Source organism: Vigna umbellata, chromosome 9, assembly GCF_029865625.1.
Source record: "Vigna umbellata cultivar VRB3 chromosome 9, Vumbellata_1.0, whole genome shotgun sequence".
Lineage (NCBI taxonomy): Eukaryota > Viridiplantae > Streptophyta > Magnoliopsida > Fabales > Fabaceae > Vigna > Vigna umbellata.
The window spans coordinates 42,721,143-42,746,203 of record NC_142173.1 but is presented as its reverse complement, the minus strand read 5'-3'; the positions used below and the strand labels follow the sequence as shown (position 1 = coordinate 42,746,203).

Sequence of the window (25,061 nt, the reverse complement as noted above, 5' to 3'; positions counted from 1 at the left end):
ATATGGAATGAAAATAAAAATTTTGAGTAATATGAAAAATAAATATATAAATTTGTCTTAAAATTTTGGATTATGATAGATTTTTTATATATTTAATCTTATTCGTTCTCGTTCTTTTATATTCTTTTTATAAAATATTTTGACGTGCTCCGGCACGCCTTTACCTGAAAAAGCATACAATAAATATGTATTGTGTGTTTCTATGCCTACCTACGTAATAATATAGTCAAAGAACCAATAATACAAGATAAACACCAGAAATACAAAAGATAATTTAAAAGAGAACTAAAAAGATCAACAAAAAAAACAAAATGGAATAGAAAAAATTAATAAATGATAATATGACACTTTTAAAAAAAATCTCTCAATTAGGTGTTAAAATCTTTTGATTAATATTAACTGCTTTTAAGTTGAATACGTTAATCAATCATAAAATGTATTGAGAAAACCAAGACAGAAACAACGCCTGAAGAAAAGAACAAAATATGCTTATTTTCCTGTAAGTAGTCTCTGATCGTGAAGAGCAACATTCATGGTTGTTGTGACCTAGGTGGTAAGCTTACAACCTCAACATTTTCGAACTCTCTTCTTGTTGTGTTTTCCAATGACACTAATTCAGACTTCTTTTTCAATTCTTGGGCTTTACCCCAAAGCACCACGTATAGACCGCACACGATCATCACTGCTCCAACCACACTGTTCAACTTAACCAAATTAGATTAATCATATCAAATCATGAACATGGAAGACAGAAAGTAATGTAAGATTTAGAAAATACCTTCCTACATATAATTTCTCATCTAACATAAAATATGCTGCTATATCCACTAGCACAAGCTGTAGAGGACTGAAAATAGACACAAATAGGGGACCTCTCCTCTTTATGCACCAGGCAATGATCACAACCATTATTCCAGAGGCCACAATTCCCTGCGTAAACACTTCAATTTCTCACATACCATTTATATTTTTCAAAGTTTCTTGCTCCTTTTTCTTTCTATGAATATAGTGTTATAAAAGCAGTTTCGATATTGCAAAATATCTCATGTTTTAACATGCACGTTCTCTGCATGCACGTTCTCTGCATGCACGTTCTCTGCATGCACGTTCTCTGCAGCTTTCGTGCTTCCAAATATCTCGGCTGCCAACGTTTCTTTTTGTGCAACGTTCATATTTTTGATGCACAAGACTCGGGATTCACTTGTAAATAGAGCAACGTGAAAACCGTAAGGCATGGGATTTTCCCGTTAGCTTTGGGCCTTGGGCCAATCTTTTTTGGTTTCTCACTCTATAAATAGAGCACTTTCATCCATTTCAAAGACACATCTTTTCACACTCTTCTCTTCCTCTCATTCTCTAATAATTCTTTTGTTTTCTCTTTTGTCTTTTATTCCTTAAAATATTCTTGGTTTATTTATTCTCTCTAAGAGATCCTTGCTAGTTTTGAGATCCTCAGAAATTCTGAGAAGTTCCTGTTGTATCCTGGGGGGCTTGCGCAATACACCACGGATAAGTCCTTAAGGACAGTGATCTACACGCCTCAGGAAATATATTGTTCGTGATCTTTATTTTATTTTTGTCAGCTTTTACAACAATCTTAAGGACTTATGGCTGACAACAACAACAACTCAATCCCGGAGAATTAGAATAGTGTTTCCGGAACTCAGACGGTCTTCGCAAAACCTTTCCCGGATGTATCAAAAATTGAAGTCTTCTTTGGTCAGAATTTCCGGCGCTGGCAAGAACGCGTGTCAACCCTCTTAGACATGTACGGAGTCGCTTTTGCTCTTTCATCTTCAAAACCCGACTCCAGTCCCCCTTCAAATTCAAAACAAGTTGAAGATTGGGTTCATGCAAACAAGGTATGTCGTCATACTTTACTTAGTGCACTCTAACGATTTGTTCGATGTATATTGTTCCTATAAGGAAGCAAAAGAAATTTGGGATTCGTTGATTTTCAAATACACTGCTAAAGATATAGTTAGGCAAAGATTCATCATTGGGAATTACTATCGCTAGGAAATGGTTGAAGATAAGGACATAAAGTCGCAAATTAATGAGTACCACAAGCTACTCGAAGATATCAAAGCGGAGAACGTTCTTCTTCCAGATGAGTTTGTTTCAGAGCTTCTGATCGAGAAACTGCCGCCTTCCTGGACTGATTACAAGCAACAACTAAAACATAGGCACAAGCAAATGTCACTTTCAGAGCTGATCACTCACATAATTATTGAAGATACCAACAGGAAAGAATGTGCTGCTGTGAGGGCCAAAGCATTGTCTGCAAAAGCAAACATGGTAGAAGACAAACCTGCTCCAAAAAGGTACGAACACAAACCTGATCACAATAAGAAAAATAATTTTCGAAAATTTTGCCCCAACACATCTAACCCCACCTTTAAGAAGAAAGGAAATTGCTTCGTATGTGGGAAGCCGGGCCATCATGCACCGCAGTGCAGACGTAGAGTAAGAAATGACAATCCTCCTAAGGCTAATATAGTCGAAGGAGATGACATTATTGCTGCGGTCGTTTCTCAAGTAAATCTGATGACCAATGTGAGCAAGTGGGTGGTAGACTCTGGTGCTACTAGGCATATCTGTGCAAACATAAGTGCTTTTACCTCTTACACTAGTGTAGGGGATGGAGAAGAACACGTTTACCTCGGTGATTCCAGGACCACTCCTGTTCTGGGAAAAGGGAAAGTTCTTCTCAAACTCAGATCTGGAAAGACTCTGGCCTTGAGTGATGTGTTACATGTGCCATCAATAAGAGTTAATTTAATCTCTGTAGCACTACTGGGAAAAGTGGGGGTTAAAGTGTCATTCGAGTCTGACAAGATTGTAATGACAAAAAATAATGTTTTTGTGGGGAAGGGATATTGTGATCAAGGCCTCTTTGTACTTAACATTTCTGAAAATATTAATGAATCATCTTCTTCTGCTTATATTATTGACTCATATGATATATGGCATGCTAGATTAGGGCATTTAAATTCTTCCTATGTTATGAAATTACAACGACTAGGATTAATTAATATGCATGATAAACAGAGTAGTAAGTGTGATATATGTGTAGAATCTAAAATAACAAAGAAAACATGTTTTGTTGTAGAACATCAAACTGAATTGTTAGGGTTAATTCATACTGATCTAGCTGATTTGAAACAAACAATGTCTAGAGGAGGTAAAAATTATTTTGTGACCTTTATAGATGATTATTCTAGATACACCAAAGTATACTTAATCAAACATAAAGATGAAGCCTTTGATGTCTTTCTTACCTATAAAGCAGAAGTAGAAAATCAATTAAATAAGAAAATTAAGAGGATTAGATCAGATAGAGGTGGTGAGTATGTGTTATTTAATGACTATTATGTTAAAGAAGGTATCATCCATGAGGTAACTCCACCATATTCACCTGAGTCTAATGGAGTAGCTGAGAGAAAGAATAGAACTCTTAAGGAGATGATGAATGCTATGCTTATTAGTTCTAATGCACCTGATAACCTTTGGGGAGAAGCCTTGCTTACTGCGTGTTTTTTACAAAATAGAATACCTCATAAGAAAACTGGTAAAACTCCGTATGAGCTGTGGAGAGGTTATCAACCTAACCTTAAATATTTAAGAGTGTGGGGGTGCCTAGCTAAGGTGATGTTACCCGATCCTAAGAAAAGGAAAATAGGCTCTAAAACCTCTGATTGTATGTTCTTAGGCTATGCTGAACATAGTGCTGCCTATAGGTTTCTAGTTCTTAAAAGTGATATACTTGAAAGAAATTCTATAATGGAGACGAAAAATGCTGAGTTTTTTGAACATGTTTTTCCTTTAAAGGTTAGTGAGACGTCTCAACCTATAGAAAATAATAATAATAGTGATGCCATGTGTGAGGAATTAAGAAGAAGTAAAAGACAGAGGGAGGAAACTTCATTTGGTAATGATTTCTATACCTATCTAGTTGATAATGATCCAAGTAACTTTGTAGAAGGCATTAGTGCTCCTGATGCAAAACAGTGGGATAAAGCCATTAAGACTGAAATTGAATCAATTCAGAAAAATAATACTTGGACCTTAGTAGATTTGCCTAAAGGAGCAAAACCCATTGGTTGTAAGTGGATCTTTAAGAAAAAGTATTATCCTGATGGATCTATAGAGAAGTATAAGGCAAGATTAGTAGCAAAAGGTTTTACTCAAAAACCCAACATAGATTACTTTGATACTTTTGCCCCTATGACTAGGATTTCCTCTATTCGAGTTCTGTTAGCTTTAGCAGCAATCCATAAGCTAGTGATACACCAGATGGATGTTAAAACTACCTTTCTAAATGGTGATTTAGAAGAGGAAATTTATATGACTCAACCTGAAGGGTGTGTTGTACCTGGTCAAGAGAATAAGGTATGTAAACTTTTAAAATATTTGTATGGATTGAAACAAGCACCAAAACAGTGGCATGAAAAACTAGATAATGTATTGTTATGTGATGGTTTTTCACCTAATGATGCTGATAAATGTGTGTACTCTAAATTTGAAAATGGTGATTGTGTCATTATATGTTTGTATGTGGATGACATGTTAATTTTTGGTACATGCAATGAAATTGTTACTAGAACTAAATTATTTCTAGGATCGAACTTTGAAATGAAAAACATGGGTGAAGCCAACGTAATTTTAGGTGTTAGAATCATAAGGAAGGGAGATAGTATATTACTATCCCAAGAACAATACATTGAGAAACTTCTTAAGAAGTTTGGGTATTATGATTTCAAACCCGTGAGTACCCCTTATGATGCTAACTCTAAATTAATAAAAAATAGAGGAGAATCATTATCTCAGCCTCAGTATCCCAGATAATTGGGAGCTTACTGCACTTGATGAGCTTTTCTAGACCCGATATTGCTTATGCAGTAGGTAGACTAAGTAGGTACACTCAATGTCCAAATCAAGAACATTGGGATGCACTTTTCAGGCTTATGAGATGCTTAAGAGGTTCAATGGATTATGCCATTGAATATAGTGGATTTCCCGCTGTACTAGAAGGGTATAGTGATGCTAACTGAATCTCTGATTCAGATGAGACAAAATCAACTAGTGGTTATGTATTCACACTAGGGGGTGGTGCGATTACATGGAGATCTTCCAGACAAACTATTATTGCAAGATCAACAATGGAATCTAAGTTTGTCGCTCTTGAGATGACTGGAAGTGAGGCCGAGTGGTTGAAAAACTTCTTAGCAAACATTTCACTAGGAATGAAACCACCACATCGGTGTCAATACACTGTGATTGCCAATCGGCAATAGCTATAGCTAAAAACAAGAATTACAATGGAAAGAATAGACATATTCAATTGAGACATAATTTGGTGAAGTAGCTGCAAAAGAGTGGAACTATTTCCATTGACTATGTGAAGTCAGAACGGAATCTAGCAGATCCTCTGACAAAACCCTTGGGAAGAAATATGATCTTAGAAACATCAAGGGGAATGGGACTTAAGCCACTAGCAAACAAACAAGTGATGGTAACCCAACCTTTGTGATTGGAGATCCCATGAAAAAGGTTCATATGGGTAAAACCAAGTCATTTGTTAGTTCTGATAGCACTAATTTGATTTCAAATCAAATATGTCCATTCCTATGGTGTGTGTGAAAGTGCTAGAGACTGCATTATTGAGAGGTTAAACTTTGTAATTAAACAAAGTTTTTAATGATCTTCATATCTCTTACGGGTGGTGTATGACTTGCAGCATACACTTGATGAAATCACCTATATGAGTGTCAAGTGGGGCCGCTTGCATGAGATCTTGGCATGATCTCTAGAGCACTCATGAATACCAGGCACGCGCATGGCCTAATAAGCGCATCACAGCGATAACAGCAAGGATTATGGAGGTGTACTGTGATTAATAAACCTCTAACACACTCAAGTGTCTTTGGTTCATATAGCATGCTATACCAACTACACTATGTGTTAAGTTTCTCAATCTAGGACTGGTTCATATAGCTTGCTATACCAGCTCTGATGCAATACATCTTATGAAACCCAGAATAATTTCTTCTCTTTCGTTTGTATATATATTTTGCAATATGTGGGGGATTGTTATAAAAGCAGTTTCGATATTGCAAAACATCTCATGTTTTAACATGCACGTTCTCTGCAGCTTTCGTGCTTCCAAATATCTCGGCTGCCAACGTTTCTTTTTGTGCAACGTTCATATTTTTGATGCACAAGACTCGGGATTCACTCAGTAAATAGAGCAACGTGGAAACCGTAAGGCATGGGATTTTCCCGTTAGCTTTGGGCCTTGGGGAAATCTTCTTTGGTTTCTCACTCTATAAATAGAGCACTTTCATCCATTTCAAAGACACATCTTTTCACACTCTTCTCTTCCTCTCATTCTCTAATAATTCTTTTGTTTTCTCTCTTGTCTTTTATTCCTTAAAATATTCTGGGTTTATTTATTCTCTCTAAGAAATCCTTGCTAGTTTTGAGATCCTCAGAAATTCTGAGAAGTTCCTGTTGTATCCTGGGGGGCTTGTGCAATACACCGCGGATAAGTCCTTAAGGACAGTGATCTACACGCCTCAGGAAATATATTGTTCGTGATCTTTATTTTATTTTTGTCAGCTTTTACAACATATAGTTCTTAAAATCAACAGCTTTTCTGGTATTTTTGTAACATTTTCTCTTTTTTTTCTCTAAATCTAAATCTAAATCTAAAGAACCAAGAAAATGACTAGGCGAAAAGGTAGTTTTTTTTTAGAAAAAAAAACACTAGAATATTTTAATAATAAAAAAGTTATATTAGGAAACTTCAATATTTATCAAAACTAAGGTTCTCTCTACAAACTTTCTCTCTTTGATTTTAATTTTACATAACCACTCATTCAACACAAAGTAAATTTTTATTGTTTTCTTTTAGTTATTTTCACTCCTGAGTTGTATGCAGGTCATAATGTGATACGTATGACTCAAGATTATTCTCGCTAATTCTTTCTTGCTCTCTAATTATGGTGTGATATAAAATGTAAAACATGTAAATGTGATGAAATGAGTATATGAGTGTACGTGTGTGGTGGATAGTGTTTGAAGTTTATTTGAATAGAGTATGGGCTAAATGTTAAAATACAAAGAATACATATGAGAATGAGGATTGATGGATATATGAATGAGGAGGAAAATGTTTCAAGGAGGTGTTTCCAAAATAAAAATGAATGTGATTATGTTGTTTAGATGTTGTGATTGGTTGTATGGTCATACTATTCCTAAAGAGGGGAGGTATGACAAGTAAGCCTAGTGTTATGTATTGACTAGAAATACTCATGGGAAGTTATCTTTCACTCTACTAGACTCTCAAACTTATACAGAGAAAAGAGTTTAGGTGGTAAAGAGAGAAAGAGATTCCTATAGTTGGTCTTGGATCGTAGATTCCATTTCTTTTATATTATAAGTGAACTCATTTTGTTATGATAAGAAAGAACCAGATATCATTATTAGAATTGTAACACTGAAGATTTCATTTTACATGACAAAACTAGATTTTGTGTCTGAGTGGATGCATAAATTTGGATAATTGAGTCTAAGTTATATTCATGACAACAAATGAAAATTGTTGTTTTGACTAGTTGTCACATTTTTTATACATATTGTAATATGAAAATTGTATATGTTTGTCTAAATTATCATTACTTTACTTTTTTTTTTATTTGTCGTTTATTGTATCTCTTTTACAATAATTGCTTCTATGACATGACTATATGAGATTGCAAGTAATGAATACTAGGAGTGGAGTACTTTTTGAAAGGAATACATATTTTTCCATTTACCTTGGTGTATATATATATATAACATGTATCACTAGTGTTTGTTAAAAGACAGACAAATTAATGCAATTTTTTAAGAATTTTTAATTTTTTTAAAGTCAACGGGGTTTTACTTTAATAACTTATATATGTTAAATTTTAATGCAGTTTTAATATAGAGATGATGAAACTCGAGATCGATCTTGTTGAAGACTACACTAAATAAACCTAAGTAATCGTACACATGTAAGTTTTACTATTTTTTAATTCTAAAAGTAAATATTATTTATTTTTTCTAAAATGTTAAAGTTATAGGTAATGATTCTAAATTTTTAAAAGAAATAAAACTAATGAATTTATATTTTATAAAAATTTCCCTTATTTTAAGATTTCAAATTTTAAAAGGTAAAAAATATTTTAGAGATAAACAAAATTCATTCCCGTAACACTTTTAATTCATTAGCTTCAAAATTTACACAAATATAAAAAACTTCAGTCAATCTAAAGAGAAAAATTCATTCCTGCGGGTTTATATTTTAAATTATAAATGACCTCTCTCTATATATATGCATTTAATTTTCAAAGTGTGTGTTATAGTCCTGTTTATAATGCAGGTTAGAAGTAATCCAGAAAAATTCTCTGCGAAAATAGTCTTTTTCATTAGAAAAGTTCTGAAAAACCACACTTTTATACTTAGAATATGAAATCGTAAATTAGGATCATACCGAATAAGCTGCAGTCAGAAGCCTGATATTGAAACCCAGCTTCCACTGGTTCCAATCTCTGTCGACACAGAGAGTGAAAATGGTGGCCTGCAGTGCTCCCATTGTGTTCATTAAAGCTGTGCTTGAATTTGAACTTGGGTATTCTTCATTCATTTTAGCCTTATGACGCATCACAAAAAAGTAATTAACACTACTCAAACAAGGAATTAAAAACCATTATGTGTGTTTTTACATCAAAGTTAATGTTGTTGTCTATAATGACTATATATATATATATATATATATATATATATATATATATATATATATATATATAATATAAAAAATTTGGTTAACAAATTAATTATGTGGTTGTGTTAATAATAACTGATAAGAAAGAAGATTCTATTACCTGAAGGATGAACCAGAGAGAATAAAAGCAGCAGCTGATAATGGCCAACGGAACTCCCAACAACTTATTTCGAAACTGAGTGGGTGATGATGCATGCCCATTTTGGTTCTGATGTGTATGCATAAGGTTGATTTTAAACGAACAGATATTAATTTCGGTGCCTTTCACGAAGGTCACAAACATTGCCCCACTAATTCCAATTATGCTGCCTATCACCTTTGCCCTCCCTTCTGCTACTTCCAGATTTAACTTTTCCAATCTATATAATCAAAACTTAATTTCGCTAAAGTACTAGTATAAATTAAAATCACAGTGCCCAACATATCGTAAATTCATATAGAAATTACGAGAGTATAAAATTTTATTCAAACATTTTAATTAATGCATATCAACTCTAAAACTTAATATGGGGTGTTATTTACTACAAAAGGTATCTTTTCACAACATTTCATCATTTTAGTTCATGAAGTAATTAGGTTTAGAATATTTTAATTCATATTAGTTTGTTGCGTTTGTCGTGCATAATTAAGGTGTATGGTATTTAAACCGAATTCGCAATTAAAATACTACATCAAATGTTAATATAATATATAGGCAAAAGAAAAATTATAATGGATTACAAACATTCAAAGTCATTCTGGGCAATCTTTGTATATTATTATTATATGCAAATGGAGTGATTTTGTAAGCATTCCCAATACTATTGATAAAACATTCATCTCCGGAAATGGGTTTGCAAAGGCCATGTACATGAAAGCAATATTGTTAAAAAAAAAGTACATTCTCAACACTAATACAACAACAAAAGATATTTAGAGGGGAGTTCAAGTAAAAGTAAAGATGACTTCAGGATTATTGGTGAGACTAACATTATGAATTATCTATTTGGTTATTATGTTTTTATATAGTAATCGTTGGAAGTCTCATATCGATTAGTTTCACATCGACTAGAGATAAGACTAATTTATAGTATATAAGTGGACATAAATATCACCTTACAAGTCAGTTTTGTGGGGTTGAGTTAGGCTTAAAGTCCACTTCTTAATATGACATAAGAGTTAAGTTAGAGTCTATCCTAGCGAGATTTATGTAGACATATTGTTCTACTAGCTATCGGACCACTCACCCATTAATGTTTAGTCTCACGCTCGAGATGTATATACTTCAAGTAGAGATAAGGCCAATTTATAGTACATAAGTGGGTGTAAATCCCACCTTACAAGTCACCTCACCTTACAAACGATTTTGTGGAGTTGACTTAGGCTTAAAGTCCACTTCTTAATAATAAGCTTCTAGACTCTAAAATTTACTTAAAATAAGAAATCAAAACCAATGAGAAGTTTTTTTCATACCAATTTCAATTTTATTTTAATATAAGAAGACTAATTGTTTCCAACTATTATGTCTTCTCAAATATTACAAAATTAAAATAAAATATGTATTTTTTATAAAATAGATAAAAATAATAAAGAAAAACAAGAAGTGAAAAATATTAATAATTGATAAACTTGAATACATGGGAATTCTTCGATCATATGTTTCTCGATTTCGAATAACTATAAGTTAAATAGTATTGTCAGCCTAAAGGAGAAAACGAAATGCTTGATGGACTGTTATGGAATAAAAAGGTGTATGAGGATGTGAACCAAATAAAACACGCTATCATGTAAAAGATAAGTTAGATATACTAGATGAGGAGAATAGGTTAAACTAAAGTAAAGCGGAAAAAAAAACTAACTTTTCACTTAACTAGAAAAGGTAATTGGTCATGTACATATATGTGACAAGGAGACCCAATACCTTTCATGTATTTGACTATAATTGAAGGAATACCAAACGTTGTGAGACCAATAACAAAAAAAGATGTTGAAGAGGTGAAACTGGGATTGAAATGAACTATTATATGTTTTAAGTTAGCTTCAAAGATGATAATATTTTGAGTTTGTGAAAGGAAAGTGTTGATAAGATAGAAAAAAAATGTAAAGATAGTAAAATGTGAAAGTAGTAGTTAGAAGAAATGCATTTGGTAGTTGAAATGTGTTGTGTCTTAGATGTTGTCTTACGTTAAATGGTAGTATACAAGGGTATTTATAGACCTCATTTCACCAACATGATTATTCTAGAAAATCCTAACTACAACCACTTATATGGAATGCTCTGGATTTTTGCTTGTGTAGAATGTCCTTGATATTTACCTCTTACCTTAGTTCTAGAATTTTCATTACATTTCAATACTTTTATCTTAAGCTTTTCCATATTGTTTAAGAATTTGCATTACACTTTAATACTCTTCTTTGATGCAATATCGGTAACTCCAAACATAGTGCTCAATAATTTGGTCTTGGTAACACCTTTGTGAAAATATCTACAATTTGATTTTCTTCCTTCATTTCCTTAACCCATACTTCTTGTTTTGCGGCCTCTTCAAAGCTTGTAGGCTCTAGTATGGCCAAGTTGCAAGATTCATATATGTCAACGAGAGCTCTGACTCGCCTCGAAATAAATTCAAGTGATGATTCTTCTTGATCTTGAATTAATGTTGTAGTTGCAAGAGATTGTGGTACATTGTTATCTTCTTAGCTTGTAGTGGATTGATTGATGGGCATGCAGATTGTCTTCCTCTCAATTTGTTATTCTTCCTAGTTTCAAGTAGCATTTTCATCTACTTCAATTTCCTTGTTGATAGTTAGCTTCCTTGTCTGAAGATTATAGACTTTGTATCATTTTTATTGTGTATTGTATCCCAAGAAGATACCTTGTACGATCTTTATCTTCCAGTTTGTGTCTCTTTTAATATGGAATGTGAATATAGCAAATAGATCCAAATACTCTGAGATGTTTAGCTTATGGTTTCTTCCCGCTCCAAGCTTCAATTGGAGTCTTGTCTTGAACTTCTTTAGTAGAACATTTGTTGAGTAGGTGGACTGTAGTGTAGATTGCTTTAGCCTAGAATGTATTTGATAGTCCTTTCTTCGACATCGATCTTGCTGTCTCCATGATTGTGTGATTATTTCTCTTTGACACATGATTGTGTTGTTGAGTATATGTAATTGTAAGTTGTCACTTTATGCCTTCATCTTTGCAAAATTTTTCAAACTCGGAAGATGTGTACTCCTTGCCATGATCACTTTAAAGTACTTTTATTTGCTTTTCACTTTGTTTCTTAACAAAAGCCTTGAATTTCTTGAATACTCAAAAGACTTTTGACTTTTTCTTTAAGAAATAAAACCTTGTCATTTTGTAGAAGTCATCAATGAAGACGATGAAATACCTGTTGTTGTGATGTGAAGGCTTCTTTACCAGTCCACAAATATCAGTATATATCATCTCTAGTAAGGCTTTTGTTATCCATGTTTTTCCTAGAGAAAATGGTAATCAGTGTTGTCTACGGAGGATGCATCCTTCACATGATTCATTATTCTCCATCAAGCATGGAAGATATCTCACCATGTTTTTATGATATAGAAGCTTTAAGGCAAGTATGTTCAAGTGGCCAAATCTCCAATACCAAAGTCATAATCTTCATGGCAGTACTAGTTTCAAGTTCGAAGCTTATAAGAAAACTTTTATTTATGTTTTCCATTTTTATTTGGCCAATTTCTAACCTTCTACTATCATAAATTTTGCATGTATCTTTCTCAAAGTGAAGGTAATATCAATTCTCCATCATTTGGTCAATACTTAAAAGATTCTCTTTAAAATTAAGAACTAGTAAAACATCCTTAATGAATTTAGTATCTTTCTTTGTCTCCATCATGATAGTTCCTTTGCCTTGAGACTCCATTGCGGTGTCATTTTCCAACCGAACTTTGACATTGACAAATTTATCAATGTCTTTGAAGATGCTTTGATCTTTGGCCATCTGATTGATGCATCCACAATCCAAGCAATAATTGTTGATTTAAAATGTTTTTGTATGTATAGTTTCATGAATAAATAAACTCCTTCATAGTATATGTTTGTTCTACCTCTAATCTTTTTTTGAGTGTGTGAAATAAGAAAATAGAAATCAATTAGGAAAACAAATTGTAACTCAAGAAAGCATGATTGTATAAAACACAATTATTTTTAGATAAATACCCACTTCAAGGGCTCTAGAATTGCACTCAAAGCTGCAAACATGAAGAAAAGACTCACCTGTAAGGTTATATTGTCATGGACCGCCCCTAGACGACCAAAAAATCACCATTGGGTGCTAGAACGACTCATTAAGTAAGGTAGTTGTTCGATGGCGAAAATGATCAACCAAACGTACAATATTCGAGTCGCTAGAAAAAAATTTGGCTCGCCTAACGAGTTACAAGTAAGAGAGCATCAATTTTTAGGCCTCATTGGGCGAGAATGAAGCTGTTAGGCGAATCTGCCAACTGTGATACACGAAAATGGGTATTTAATCATGTGTTTGCAAGGGTTTTCATTATTCTTTATTTTTACACAAATAGAATCACCTAAGGTGCTTGGGAGAGGCTTTTGGAGGTTGCTTGAAGTGTTAGGAAGTTCTCCCTATCCTCCTTCGGTTTCCTCCTTCATCCATGGAGCTTTTCCCCCTTTTGGGAGTTGAAGAGGAAAATAGGCTATGAATTGAAGGTGTTGATGTGAGGGGAGGCACAATTGGAACATGGAGCAACTGCCAAGAACCTTGGGAGAGGGCTTGCATCTGCTCTTTGGTTTCTATTTTTTCCTTATCTCTTTAATTTGTAGAACCCTAAGTTGTCCACCACAAAGGGTCATTCCTATTTTTTTAGAATAGTTTTAAAACATGAAACTCTTATGTAATTTTTTGTTGTTAATAACATATGCTTTTCCAATTCATGTTAGTATTCAATTCCCATGCTTAATGCTTGATGTGGATTGGTTCCATGCTTGATTTGTGGCTTTTGATGTATTGGGAAATATGACTTGAACATAGAATTGAAATTGGATACCTGATGAAACTTGTATCTAGGGATAGAACATGACTTATTAGTAATCTTAAGACTTTTGAACTTAATGCATGATTACTTGTTGAGGATTCAAGGGATTGGAACTTGATGAGTTATAATAGGCTCAAAGTCACTAGGGATAGGATTTAAGTATATTAGTGAGTTGATTTTGACTTGAATATGGAATTGAGGTGTTCGTTAATACATAAGAATGAAGTGGATAAATTCTAGTCTTAACAAATTGTAAATACTCTATGTTACATTTCCTTATACATAAATTGTTTGATAAAAAAACAAAATGAGTTTCTTGTGTTTTTGTTATCTTTGTCTATAATTAAGTTGTGAATTACGAGAGTTGTCAAGTATTGCATAAGTCCCTTGGGAGATAACAATATCACTTGCTACACTACGACCGGTGTACTTGTCATTGATTTTGTAGCCAACACCAAGTACTAGTTTCCTTCTCTGCTGGGAGATTCTTTATTAGCATAGAATAGGCTTTACTCGTTATTATGTTCTTCGTAAAGTTTATTTAATGCTTATTTTTATTACGACAATACTTCGTCATGTGACCAAATTTCATGCAGTACTAACATTGAGATTTTTCATGATGTCAACAATCTTTTTCCAAGTGACTTGTCTTTTTCTTGACAGGTCATAAAGAAGCTTCTAGAATTTCTTTTATTTATAGAAATTTCTCCTATTTTAGTTTCTAGAAATTGACCAAGTTTTATTTTCTTCATATTCTTTATTATGAGACTATAATTTTAGTTTTGATTGAAAAGACATTTTTTACTGAGTCTTCTTCATACATTTTCAATCTTTGTTCATAAACTCCAAGAGAGTTCATTAGTTGTGTTATTGACAATGTAAGTAAATCTTTTGTTTGTTCAATCACGGTTGCTACTGTATCATATTTTTGGAAAATAGAAATTAAAATTTTGTCAATAATTCTTTTGTCAAGAATATTTTGCACATAGGCTCTCACCTGAATAATTATTTCTTTTATTCTAGAATAATAGTCTTTAATGGTCTCGGATTCTTTCATTCTTATTAATTCAAACTCTTGTCTTAGAGAATGAAGTTTAACATTATGTACCTCATCATTTCCTTGAAACTCCTCGTGTTATAGTCCAAGCTTGTTTTATTCTTGGAAAGATTGTGTTATCAATTGCTTGTTAAAAAGCATATAAAGCCCTTGAATTTATCTAGTACCACGATTAGTATTTTGAAGTTGATATGATGGAGAAAATGTTGAGATAGTAGAATGTAAAAGTAATATTTGAAGAAGTGTATTTTATAGTTGGAATATGTTGTTTTAGATGTTTTCTTACATCAAATGGTAGTGTACATGAGTATTTATAGACCCCATTTCACCCATATGATTATTCTAGAAAATCCTAACTAAAACCATATGCAATGTTCTAAATTTTTTATTATGTAGAATATTCTCGATACTTATCTCATATCTTAGACTTTCTACATTATTCTAAAATTTAAGTTACATTTCAATATTTCTGTGTAGTATTGAAATGCAACACCATAAGCATATTTTTCAGAATTTTGAGAATCTCAATTGGAGGAAACCCTTTGAAGTATAATAATTTTCTAGAATCGGTAATAGATGTGCTTCTCTTCTATCAATCATTGTTTAGAATGTCAGCTTTAGGGTGCAAACCAAATTTGTAGAACGGATATCTGGAGAAAATTGATGAACTCCGAGGATAGCAAAGGCACAATTTCTAGCACTGCTTAAGTTATCTAATTATAAAAATCTAATTCTGGACGTATGAGATTTATAATATATGTTTCTTATGCAATGCTCATCTTTATTATATCAATACTTTGTTTAAAAATAGTAAGAAGATCTGAGAAGAAGATAGGTATGAGCATACCCGCAGGATAAGGCCATAATGAAGGTAATGCCAGGAGTAAGATTGATCATAGCCAACATAAACGATGCTGATGTCAAATCCATCGCCACAAGGTAAAGGTTACTGAATAAACTTCCTCTGAAAAAAAAAAATAATCATATATATATATCAGCATCGTTTACATATATGAAAGTGAAATCACTTATATGAAGAATGAGCAGCATACCCAAACAATCCACAGAGGAATCCCAAGAAAAGCACCTTGGAAGTAATCTTTGAGCTATTGTTCCTGATGGAAAAAGCAATTCGGCAATATTGTCTAAAACATTGTAAGATTGATGAGGTGAGAAAGTAAAAGAAAGAAAAGGCAAAGCAATGAAGAACCTATCATATATAAGAGCGACGGGAACAGTGAAAAGCGATGCAAAAAGCAGACGATAGGCAGTGACTACCCTCATGCTCATTCCATCGTTTATGGCTAGCTTGTAGATGATGTTAACAGCTGCATATGCAATCTGCACAAACACCATTAGAATGTATGCTTTCAACTTATGAACCATTCTCTTGTTTATGAATATGGTGTCAAAACAAACCAAAGCTCAATGTGTTTTTGTTAATTATATCACAAGACAAACTTATTTTTTTATGGTTTCTGAATTGCCTTGGTTTCTGTACACAGGTGAACCTCTGTGGTTTTGTAAATGCTACATAAAGTTTCAATTGAGCTTCTCAATGCCTTTGGAACACAAGGGTGGACCACACACCATAAATCATTATAAAATCATACCATTTTTTAATGTGCTCAGACCCTCTGCCTTCAATGGTACACCCATACTATTTATGTTAACGAAAGAGAAAAAAACTAATAATATAAATTTATAAAATACAAGATTTAATAAAAGAATAAAAATAAAAAATATATATAATTAATAATATCTTTTGAAAGGAGGTATATATATATAATACATGTTTTGATCTGAAAATATGAAAATTTAATAAAATATTACACTGTTTCTTTTTATTTATCTCTATTCTAAAAAGCACTTATTCAATTCTATTATACCTTAAATAATTTACATATGGGTTTATTGTATTAGATATAAAGATAAAGAAATAAAATAAAAATTATACAACTTTTATTAAAATAAAAATTCTCAAGTTTAGGATTGAAAATATGAATCCTAATATATCAATCTGTTTTAGGAGAGATGGGTAACAAATTTAGGTGAAACACAAAAAAAAGGTCACTAGTAGAAAAGTAACATTCTATAACAATACCTATTATGATGGATGAAAATAATCCGTTATAATAGGTTGATCGGGTGGCAAAATTGTAATAAATTTAAGATATTATAACGTAGTTATAAAAATCAGTCGTAATAGACAATGCGGTGACAAACTTGTAAATAATTTTAAAACGTATTATAACGGAATTATGAATATCAGTTATAATATATAATACGGTGACAAACTTGTAAATAAGTTCTAAATCTATTATAACGGAGATATAGATTTTTGTTATAATTTCTCTAAGAGATTTCACTTTTCAAAACCTAATGACTTATTCCTTCTTTCTCAACGCCACACTTTCTTCAGACTGAAACCCCAACTCGTAGGGGCACCGTCACCTTTCTCGATTGTAATGAGCCACATCTTCATTCAACATTTCTCTCTCGCGAGAAACACTCTCATTTCGACAGATTTACTCATTTCACCCTCGCGAGCAGCTGAAGCTTCTCACTCTCTCGAGAGTTCTTAAGCTGTAAGTCTCCATTTCTCTTCACAAAATATGCATTTTCGCTTCACTCATCATCCAACCACATCTACTGTTAGGGTTTCTCACATACCTTCATCTTTTTCGCCTTTACCTATGATTCCATCGATTGAAACATCATTTTCTACATTTCCACCGATTATAATCACATTCTACCGATTATAATCCTTTTCCACCGATTAAACGTTGATTTGAAGGATGTTGTTGCGGCAGAGGTTATCGCGGTGAGGGCAGCGGACCTGGAGACGGACGTGGCGAGGCTACAGTACGATTTGATATCGTCGGAGATGATTGCCTCAGAGGAGGCGAGGGCGGATGCTTCGGAATTGAGGAAGGATTTAGGGGAGAAGGAGTCGTTGGTTGAGTCTCTAGAGAAGGAGCTGACAGCTTTGAAGAAGGTGAAGGCAGAGGGTGCGGTTAGGGTTAGGGATTTGGAGAGAAAGATTGGAGTTCTGGAAACCAAGGAAATTGAGGAAAGGAACAAGAGGATTAGGTTTGAGGAGGAGATGAGAGATAGGGTTGATGAAAAGGAGAAGGAGATCAATGGTTTCAAACAGAAGTTGGTGGAATTGGAGAAGGTTACTGCTGAGAAAAAAATCTGAGTTGGAAGAATTGGTTAAGCAAAAATTGAAGTTGGAGGAGGCACTTAGAGAATCTGAGGAGAAAGTAGCAGCTTTTGAGAGAGCAAGTGTTAAATGTATTACCATTTACTTTTTATAACCTGATAACATGGGCGACCAATTGTTATATATTGCTCTCTCAAAAGCCGCTACTTTCTCCTCAGATTCTCTAAGTGCCTCCTCCAACTTCAATTTTTGCTTAACCAATTCTTCCAACTCAGATTTTTTTTCTCAGCAGTAACCTTCTCCAATTCCACCAACTTCTGTTTGAAACCATTGATCTCCTTCTCCTTTTCATCAACCCTATCTCTCATCTCCTCCTCAAACCTAATCCTCTTGTTCCTTTCCTCAATTTCCTTGGTTTCTAGAACTCCAATCTTTCTCTCCAAATCCCTAACCCTAACAGCACCCTCTGCCTTCACCTTCTTCAAAGCTGTTAGCTCCTTCTCTAGAGAGTCAACCAACGACTCCTTCTCCCCTAAATCCTTCCTCAATTCAGAAGCATCCGCCCTCACCTCCTCCGAGGCAGTCATCTCCGATATCAAATCGTACTGTAGCCTCGCCACGTCCGTCTCCAGGTCTGCTGCCCTCGCCGCGATAACCTTTGCCGCAACAACATCCTTCAAATCAACGTTTAATCGGTGGAAAGGGATTATAATCGGTAGAATGTGATTATAATCGGTGGAAATGTAGAAAATGATGTTTCAATCGGTGGAATCGAAGGTAAAGGCGAAAAAGATGAAGGTATGTGAGAAACCCTAGCAGTAGATGTGGTTGGATGATGAGTGAAGCGAAAATGCATATTTGTGAAGAGAAATGGAGACTTACGGCTTAAGAACTCTCGAGAGAGTGAGAAGCTTCAGCTGCTCGCGAGGGTGAAATGAGTAAATCTGTCGAAATGAGAGTGTTTCTCGCGAGAGAGAAATGTTGAATGAAGATGTGGCTCATTACAATCGAGAAAGGTGACGGTGCCCCTACGAGTTGGGGTTTCAGTCTGAAGAAAGTGTGGCGTTGAGAAAGAAGGAATAAGTCATTAGGTTTTGAAAAGTGAAATCTCTTAGAGAAATTATAACAAAAATCTATATCTCCATTATAATAGATTTAGAACTTATTTACAAGTTTGTCACCGTATTATATATTATAACTTATATTCATAACTCCGTTATAATACGTTTTAAAATTATTTACAAGTTTGCCACCGCATTGCCTATTGACTGATTTTCATAATTACGTTATAATATCTTAAATTTATTACAATTTTGCCACCCGATTAACCTATTATAACGAATTATTTTCATCCATCATTATAAGTATCGTTATAGAATGTTACTTTTCTACTAGTGACCGGTGTTTGAGGATATGAACCAAATAAAACACAGTATCATTGCATCAAATCCAGTTTTGCATTTTGATGCAAAACGGATCGCGCAGAACGGATAAGATGGATTTGATGCAATGGAATGGATGGAATCGTGAGTGGAGTATGCATAGTGATTTAGAATCATGCTAATTAAAGCCTAGAAGAGAAAATTACTTCAAAGAGGAGTGCAGAATTAAAATCCTAAAAATATTCTTGGTAGTTTTTCTTATGAGTTTTTACTCTTATCGTTTCCTTTATTTATGTAGTTCGTGGTCTAAGTGACTTTTACGTACATTCACTCTACATCAACACCTATGAGAGAAGTTGAAAGATTAAAGCTATTCCTCCCTTGCTCCTGCGTGGACAATAAACACGCAAAATCAGTAACTATATTAATAAATCTCAGTTTCTCCTTTTTAAATATAAACATCATATTCAGTCAAAATCTATAGATTGAATTATTATTACAGATATAAGGACAAAAATATTATTAAGCTTTAGAGGTAACTTCGTCTTTTTAAATAATTTTAAAACAAAAGTAAGAGGTAAGTTATTTTTTTTTCTTTCCGGAAGACGTAGCTCATTGTCCTGAAAATAAATTCCGAAAGTTAAATTCAAAAAAAAAAATCAAAAAGACAATTCTAAAAAAAAATCAGAAAAATATTTTTCTTTTTCAGAAATAAAATCTTAGAATATATTTTCTATTTCCGGATTACATTTTCCAGAACAAACTTCCAAACAGGGGCAAAAGTGGAAATTAAATAAATTGATAGGGTGTAAGATGAAAATGATAGGGTACAGGAAGCAAAAGCCCATAAGATATAATTCAAAACTATAGGCAAATACAAACTTTGAATTAAAACCAAGATGCGAAGTATATTTCGGTTCTTTTGCCTAATTTGTTTTGAAAGATTATGAAATCAGTGATTAACCAGTGCTCAAGACGAAGGGCATCATAGAAACTTCGTAGGAGTTATAACTTCAACAACTCTCGCCTGCAGACCTTTTGGAACTTTCTAAAAGGCAACCATACGTCATCAGGTGTTGCAAATAAAGATATTAAAAAATATAATAAAATTTATAAAAGACTTTAAAATGTAAAGGAAGGGACCAAAAACAAATAAAAACTCCCACAAGTTGAACTCATTTTGTCTCCTTATCAAAGCTAAACTGCATGTCTGCAAGATATAGCAAAGGGGCATTTTTCTAAGATAACATATTCTCTGCATAAAAGAAGTTCACAGATCTGTTGCCCATTATTTAATTTGAATAACACTAGCAAAAGTTTAGTATTGTGAACACAAAAGTGGGATCAGAAGCTGATACTTATTCTTATTCATGCTGCATTGCTTCACCAAGTATTGCATACTTTGGAAAATTGCATATTGGTGATAGGTGCTGGAATATGGATGATTTAAACAAAGTTGAAGGCACAGGTAATGTGAAGGCTGTACTGTTAATGATACTGCTCCAGACTCTATATGCAGTGGTGAATATCATGTTAAAGATAGTAGCAGATGATGGAATGAGCTTAAGTATTCTTATTGCCTACCGATTCATCTTTGCTAGTGCCTTCATTGTTCCCCTAGCTCTCATCGTTGAAAGGTGTTTCTCTAATAAGTTAAGAGTTAGGAACCAAAAACAGTTAGTTTCATTTCCCATGCACATAACATAATCTTATGTAGTAATAAAAGCTAATGTTATTTTGAATCTATCTACTTTTATTTTGATACGTGTTTCACCAGGAAACATCTGCAAGATGTTACTGGGAAAGTTGCATTCCAAGGTTTTCTCTGTGGGTTATTTGGGTAAAATTTCTAATGCCCTGATTCATTTAATATAGAATTTAACCAAAATATGTAAGATGATGATTTACACTTTTTCAGGGGATCCTTACTACAAGGTCTCTACGTTAAATCGTTGGCCTTGACGTCTGCAGTATATGTTTCAGCCATGTTGAATCTCGTCCCTGGTGTCACCTACCTTATGTCTATTTCTCTCGGGTACGCTCCATGTAACCTTGCATATCAAACAATAAACTTCTAGTTCAGAAGAAAAAAATTTTAAAAAAAAACTATATATATATATATATATATTTATTTATTTATTTTGCAGACTATACTGTGAAAATCTTCAATTATAATCAGAAATCAGTACAAATAACACTTACTCAACCGTATTCAAGTTGTTTAATGTTTTTCAATGGTGATTTTCAATTTTGAACAAATTATACCGAATAGAAAGGTTTATGATGACTAGCATTTGATCAAATGGTGGGGATCACAATCCCCATCCCTGCTAAATTATGCAGACTTGAGAAGGCAAATCTTGGAACAGCAGGTGGCATGGCCAAGTTGGTGGGAACTTTAACAGGAATTGGTGGTGCCATGATCCTCACTTTCTACAAAGGAAGAAAGCTATGCCTTTGGTCATCACATATTGGCTTGTTGCACCATGCACCATCACCAGATGGTTCCCCCACAGGTTCTCTCTTGTGGGGCTGCATACTAGCCTTTGGAGCCGCTTTGAGTTACTCAGTGTGGTTGATAATCCAGGTTCAACTCATAATAGCCTTCAATAGCATTCTGGAGATTTTACAAAAAGTGTGTTAAAAAGTACAATAGCATTATGATACAAATGCAAATCTACAGATTTTAGAACAGTTACTTTCAGGATCAATAATCAAATGAGTCTGAACACACCAAGAGTGTTTCTTAATAACATTACCAAAACCTTTACATTTTAAAGACATCCTAAATCTCTCCAAATTCAGACAACTTTTTTGCCTAAACTTAGTCAGAAATTGGATTTTGTCGCAGACAAAGATGAGCGAGAAATTTCCGTGGCACTACTCAATTGCGGCTATGACATCTTCAACAGCCTCAATCCAATCCGTTTCATTTGTTCTCTTTACGGAGAGAGATTGGAGCAAGTGGAAAATTGGTTGGAACTTTAGGCTCTTAACAGCAGTTTCTGCGGTAACTGATTAAATATTTGCTTTTTATGCTTTCTAAACACTCTGCTTTGCCATGACCAGCACACACATACAACCAAAATATTGCATGGTTAAAATGAAGTTAATTACAAGGTATAACCGGTTGCTATATTTATTGTTTTGCAGGGAATTTTGGCCTCTGGAGTGTGTTACACCCTTTTAGCGTGGTGTGTGCGAAGGAAGGGACCACTATTTGCGTCTGCTTTTAGTCCTCTAATGGTGGTGATTGTGACCCTTCTCGAGCCTTTGATACTAGATGAATGTCCCAACCTTGGAAGGTGAATTAAACAACTAAATTAGCTGTGAAATTGTATGAGAACCTTCAAGTTTTTCACTTAAAGTGTGAATGCTGTGCAGTGTTACAGGATCAGTGGTGGTTGTGGGGGGATTGTACCTGCTGCTGTGGGGAAAAAGCAAGGAAACACAGATGAAGCAGAACGAGGAGTTCTCAAAAGACTCTGTTCAATGTGAAACAATCCACTTTACCAATCCATCTTTAGCAAGCTGGCAAAGTGATAAAGACAACAAGATTGTAGCAAGTGTTACTTCCTGTTCACCATCAACTATATCAACCAATCCTGAGTGAAAATTCAACACCACTTGGGTCGACCCAGTTGGAGAAATTGAGTAATTTGTGTGAGATTTCAAACATTTCAGTTAGCAATTCTTACGAGCACTTTATGCGCATCAAATACATGTGTTGTATTGTATGTTTATTACTTTGTTTTATGGGAAAGCCTTACAGAAATTCACATTTAAATGGGACTATATTCATATGATATTTTCCTTACTTTTAGTAGGACATCAAAACTTTTGGAGAAACAATAAAAGAAAATTTGTCTGTTAGTATTTCAATTATGCAGTAAAAGTTAAAGAAATCCAAAGTAAATTGCCTTAGAAAGTAATAATGTGATATGATAAAGGATTTGAACATCAAGATGAAAAATTATTCCAATAGTCATTATTCCAAAATGATAAAATTATGATGGGTGGACTAACTATCATAATAACAAAAACATAGATGATACCAAATAAATGGAAATAATCCCAGGCAAACAACAATCAGCATCTAGAATGTACACAATTGGAATAACGTTATACTAGGAATAAATTTTATAGCATAACTTTACACAAGAGCAAGCCTTGAAATTATACTTGCTAAAATAAATTTTATAAAAGGTTAAGAGTCTCTATATTTGAAAAATTAATTTAATCAGGTACTTACATGTACTAACACATTTAAAGAAGGTGTCAGGTATTAGTTTGTAGTTTTTTTAAATATTTTTATTTTTTTATATTTTATTTCTAAAAAATTAAACTTTGCCACATGTCAAAGTGACATTTTGTCATGTGGTAATGATACTGTGATATTAGAATGCATGTGTCATTGTCATGTGTCATTACAGTCATCTCAATTTGATTCCTGTATTTTTATTTTATCTCCATTTAATCCTAAATTTTTAAAAAAATTAAACAATTTTGTCTCACCCCAAATTAAATCAAAATTTAATTTTTATATAAATGTTATACAAATATTTTTATTAAAATTTATATTTTTATTAAATATTTTTAACAAGATTAAGTTTATTTATAATATTTAGGTAATTATTTAAATGTTAATTATGTTATTTAAATATATTTATAAGAGTTAAAAAAATAGTGATACGTGGATTTTTCAAATGACATGACTTAATGAACAAATTAATAACGTGAAAACTTCCATAAAACTATAATTAAAGATCATTTCTATTAAAATTGGAGATGGGAAACTTTCATGAAACCCTGTTAGAATAAAAAATTAGAGAAAATTTGTCTTACTCTTTCCTTATGTTCTTCTACATTAATTAGGGTTTTCATAAAATTTTAAGGTGAAAACCACATGGAAGAGCATGAAAAAGAAAGAAGTAACATAAAAGTTTTTTATTTTAATTAGAGTTCCATTGAAGTTTTCACATCTCCAATTTTAACAAAGATTACCTTTAACTACAGTCTCATAAAAGTTTTCACATTGTGAGTCACGTCATTTGAAAAATTCACACCAGCGTATCATATCACTATTTTCTTTTTTAACTCTTTTAAGTATATTTAAAAAACATAATTAACATTCATATGATTAACTAAATATAATTATAAATAAACTTAATCTTATTAAAATATTTAATAAAAATATCAATTTTAATAAAAAGAATTGTATAACATTTATATACAAATTAAATTGTTTTAATTTGAGAAAAACAAAATTATTTAATTTTAAAAAAACATAGGACAAATTGAGACAAAATAAAAATACAGGAATCAAATCGATATTAATGTAATGGCACATGACATGACAGTGACACGTGACACATGGTACTAATGACAAGAACCTAAATACGTCAATTTTTTAAAAATAGGAACCCAATTAAAACAAAAAAAAATTGAGAGACCCATTTGAAACGAGTAATAAAAAATAGAGACATAAAAAATGATTTAAACTTTATAAAAAATAGAAACAATAATGAATCAACAACATGCAGTTCAGTTACTAAACCAAGCTCTATATCAAATTAATTTATTTGAGACACAAATTCAAATTCAATTGGAACCACCTCATCATTACGAGTA

At 33.0% G+C, this 25,061-nt stretch overlaps 2 protein-coding genes and 1 pseudogene across 2 annotated transcripts; 1 reads left to right on the top strand and 2 right to left on the bottom strand.

The window, feature by feature from the left end:
• Nucleotides 1-380: 380 nt before the first annotated feature.
• LOC124848460 (WAT1-related protein At1g68170-like) lies at nucleotides 381-16,311 on the bottom strand. The gene is made up of 7 exons (XM_088099761.1): nucleotides 16,093-16,311; nucleotides 15,935-15,997; nucleotides 15,730-15,846; nucleotides 8,913-9,171; nucleotides 8,522-8,680; nucleotides 779-930; nucleotides 381-696 (listed from the first exon to the last, which is right to left on the bottom strand). The coding sequence occupies exons 1-7, from the start codon at nucleotides 16,266-16,268 to the stop codon at nucleotides 531-533; spliced, it is 1,092 nt and encodes a 363-aa protein (XP_087955887.1). The 5' UTR covers nucleotides 16,269-16,311; the 3' UTR covers nucleotides 381-530.
• Nucleotides 16,312-18,189: 1,878 nt separating this feature from the next.
• LOC148193611 (peroxisomal and mitochondrial division factor 2 pseudogene) lies at nucleotides 18,190-18,788 on the bottom strand (annotated as a pseudogene).
• A 2,079-nt stretch (nucleotides 18,789-20,867) lies between these two features.
• Nucleotides 20,868-23,101, top strand: LOC124848458 (WAT1-related protein At1g68170-like). The gene is made up of 7 exons (XM_088098100.1): nucleotides 20,868-21,082; nucleotides 21,208-21,270; nucleotides 21,349-21,465; nucleotides 21,774-22,017; nucleotides 22,282-22,440; nucleotides 22,584-22,735; nucleotides 22,815-23,101. Exons 1-7 carry the CDS (start codon nucleotides 20,868-20,870, stop codon nucleotides 23,041-23,043), a joined length of 1,179 nt encoding a protein of 392 aa, XP_087954226.1. The 3' UTR covers nucleotides 23,044-23,101.
• The last annotated feature ends 1,960 nt before the right edge of the window (nucleotides 23,102-25,061 follow it).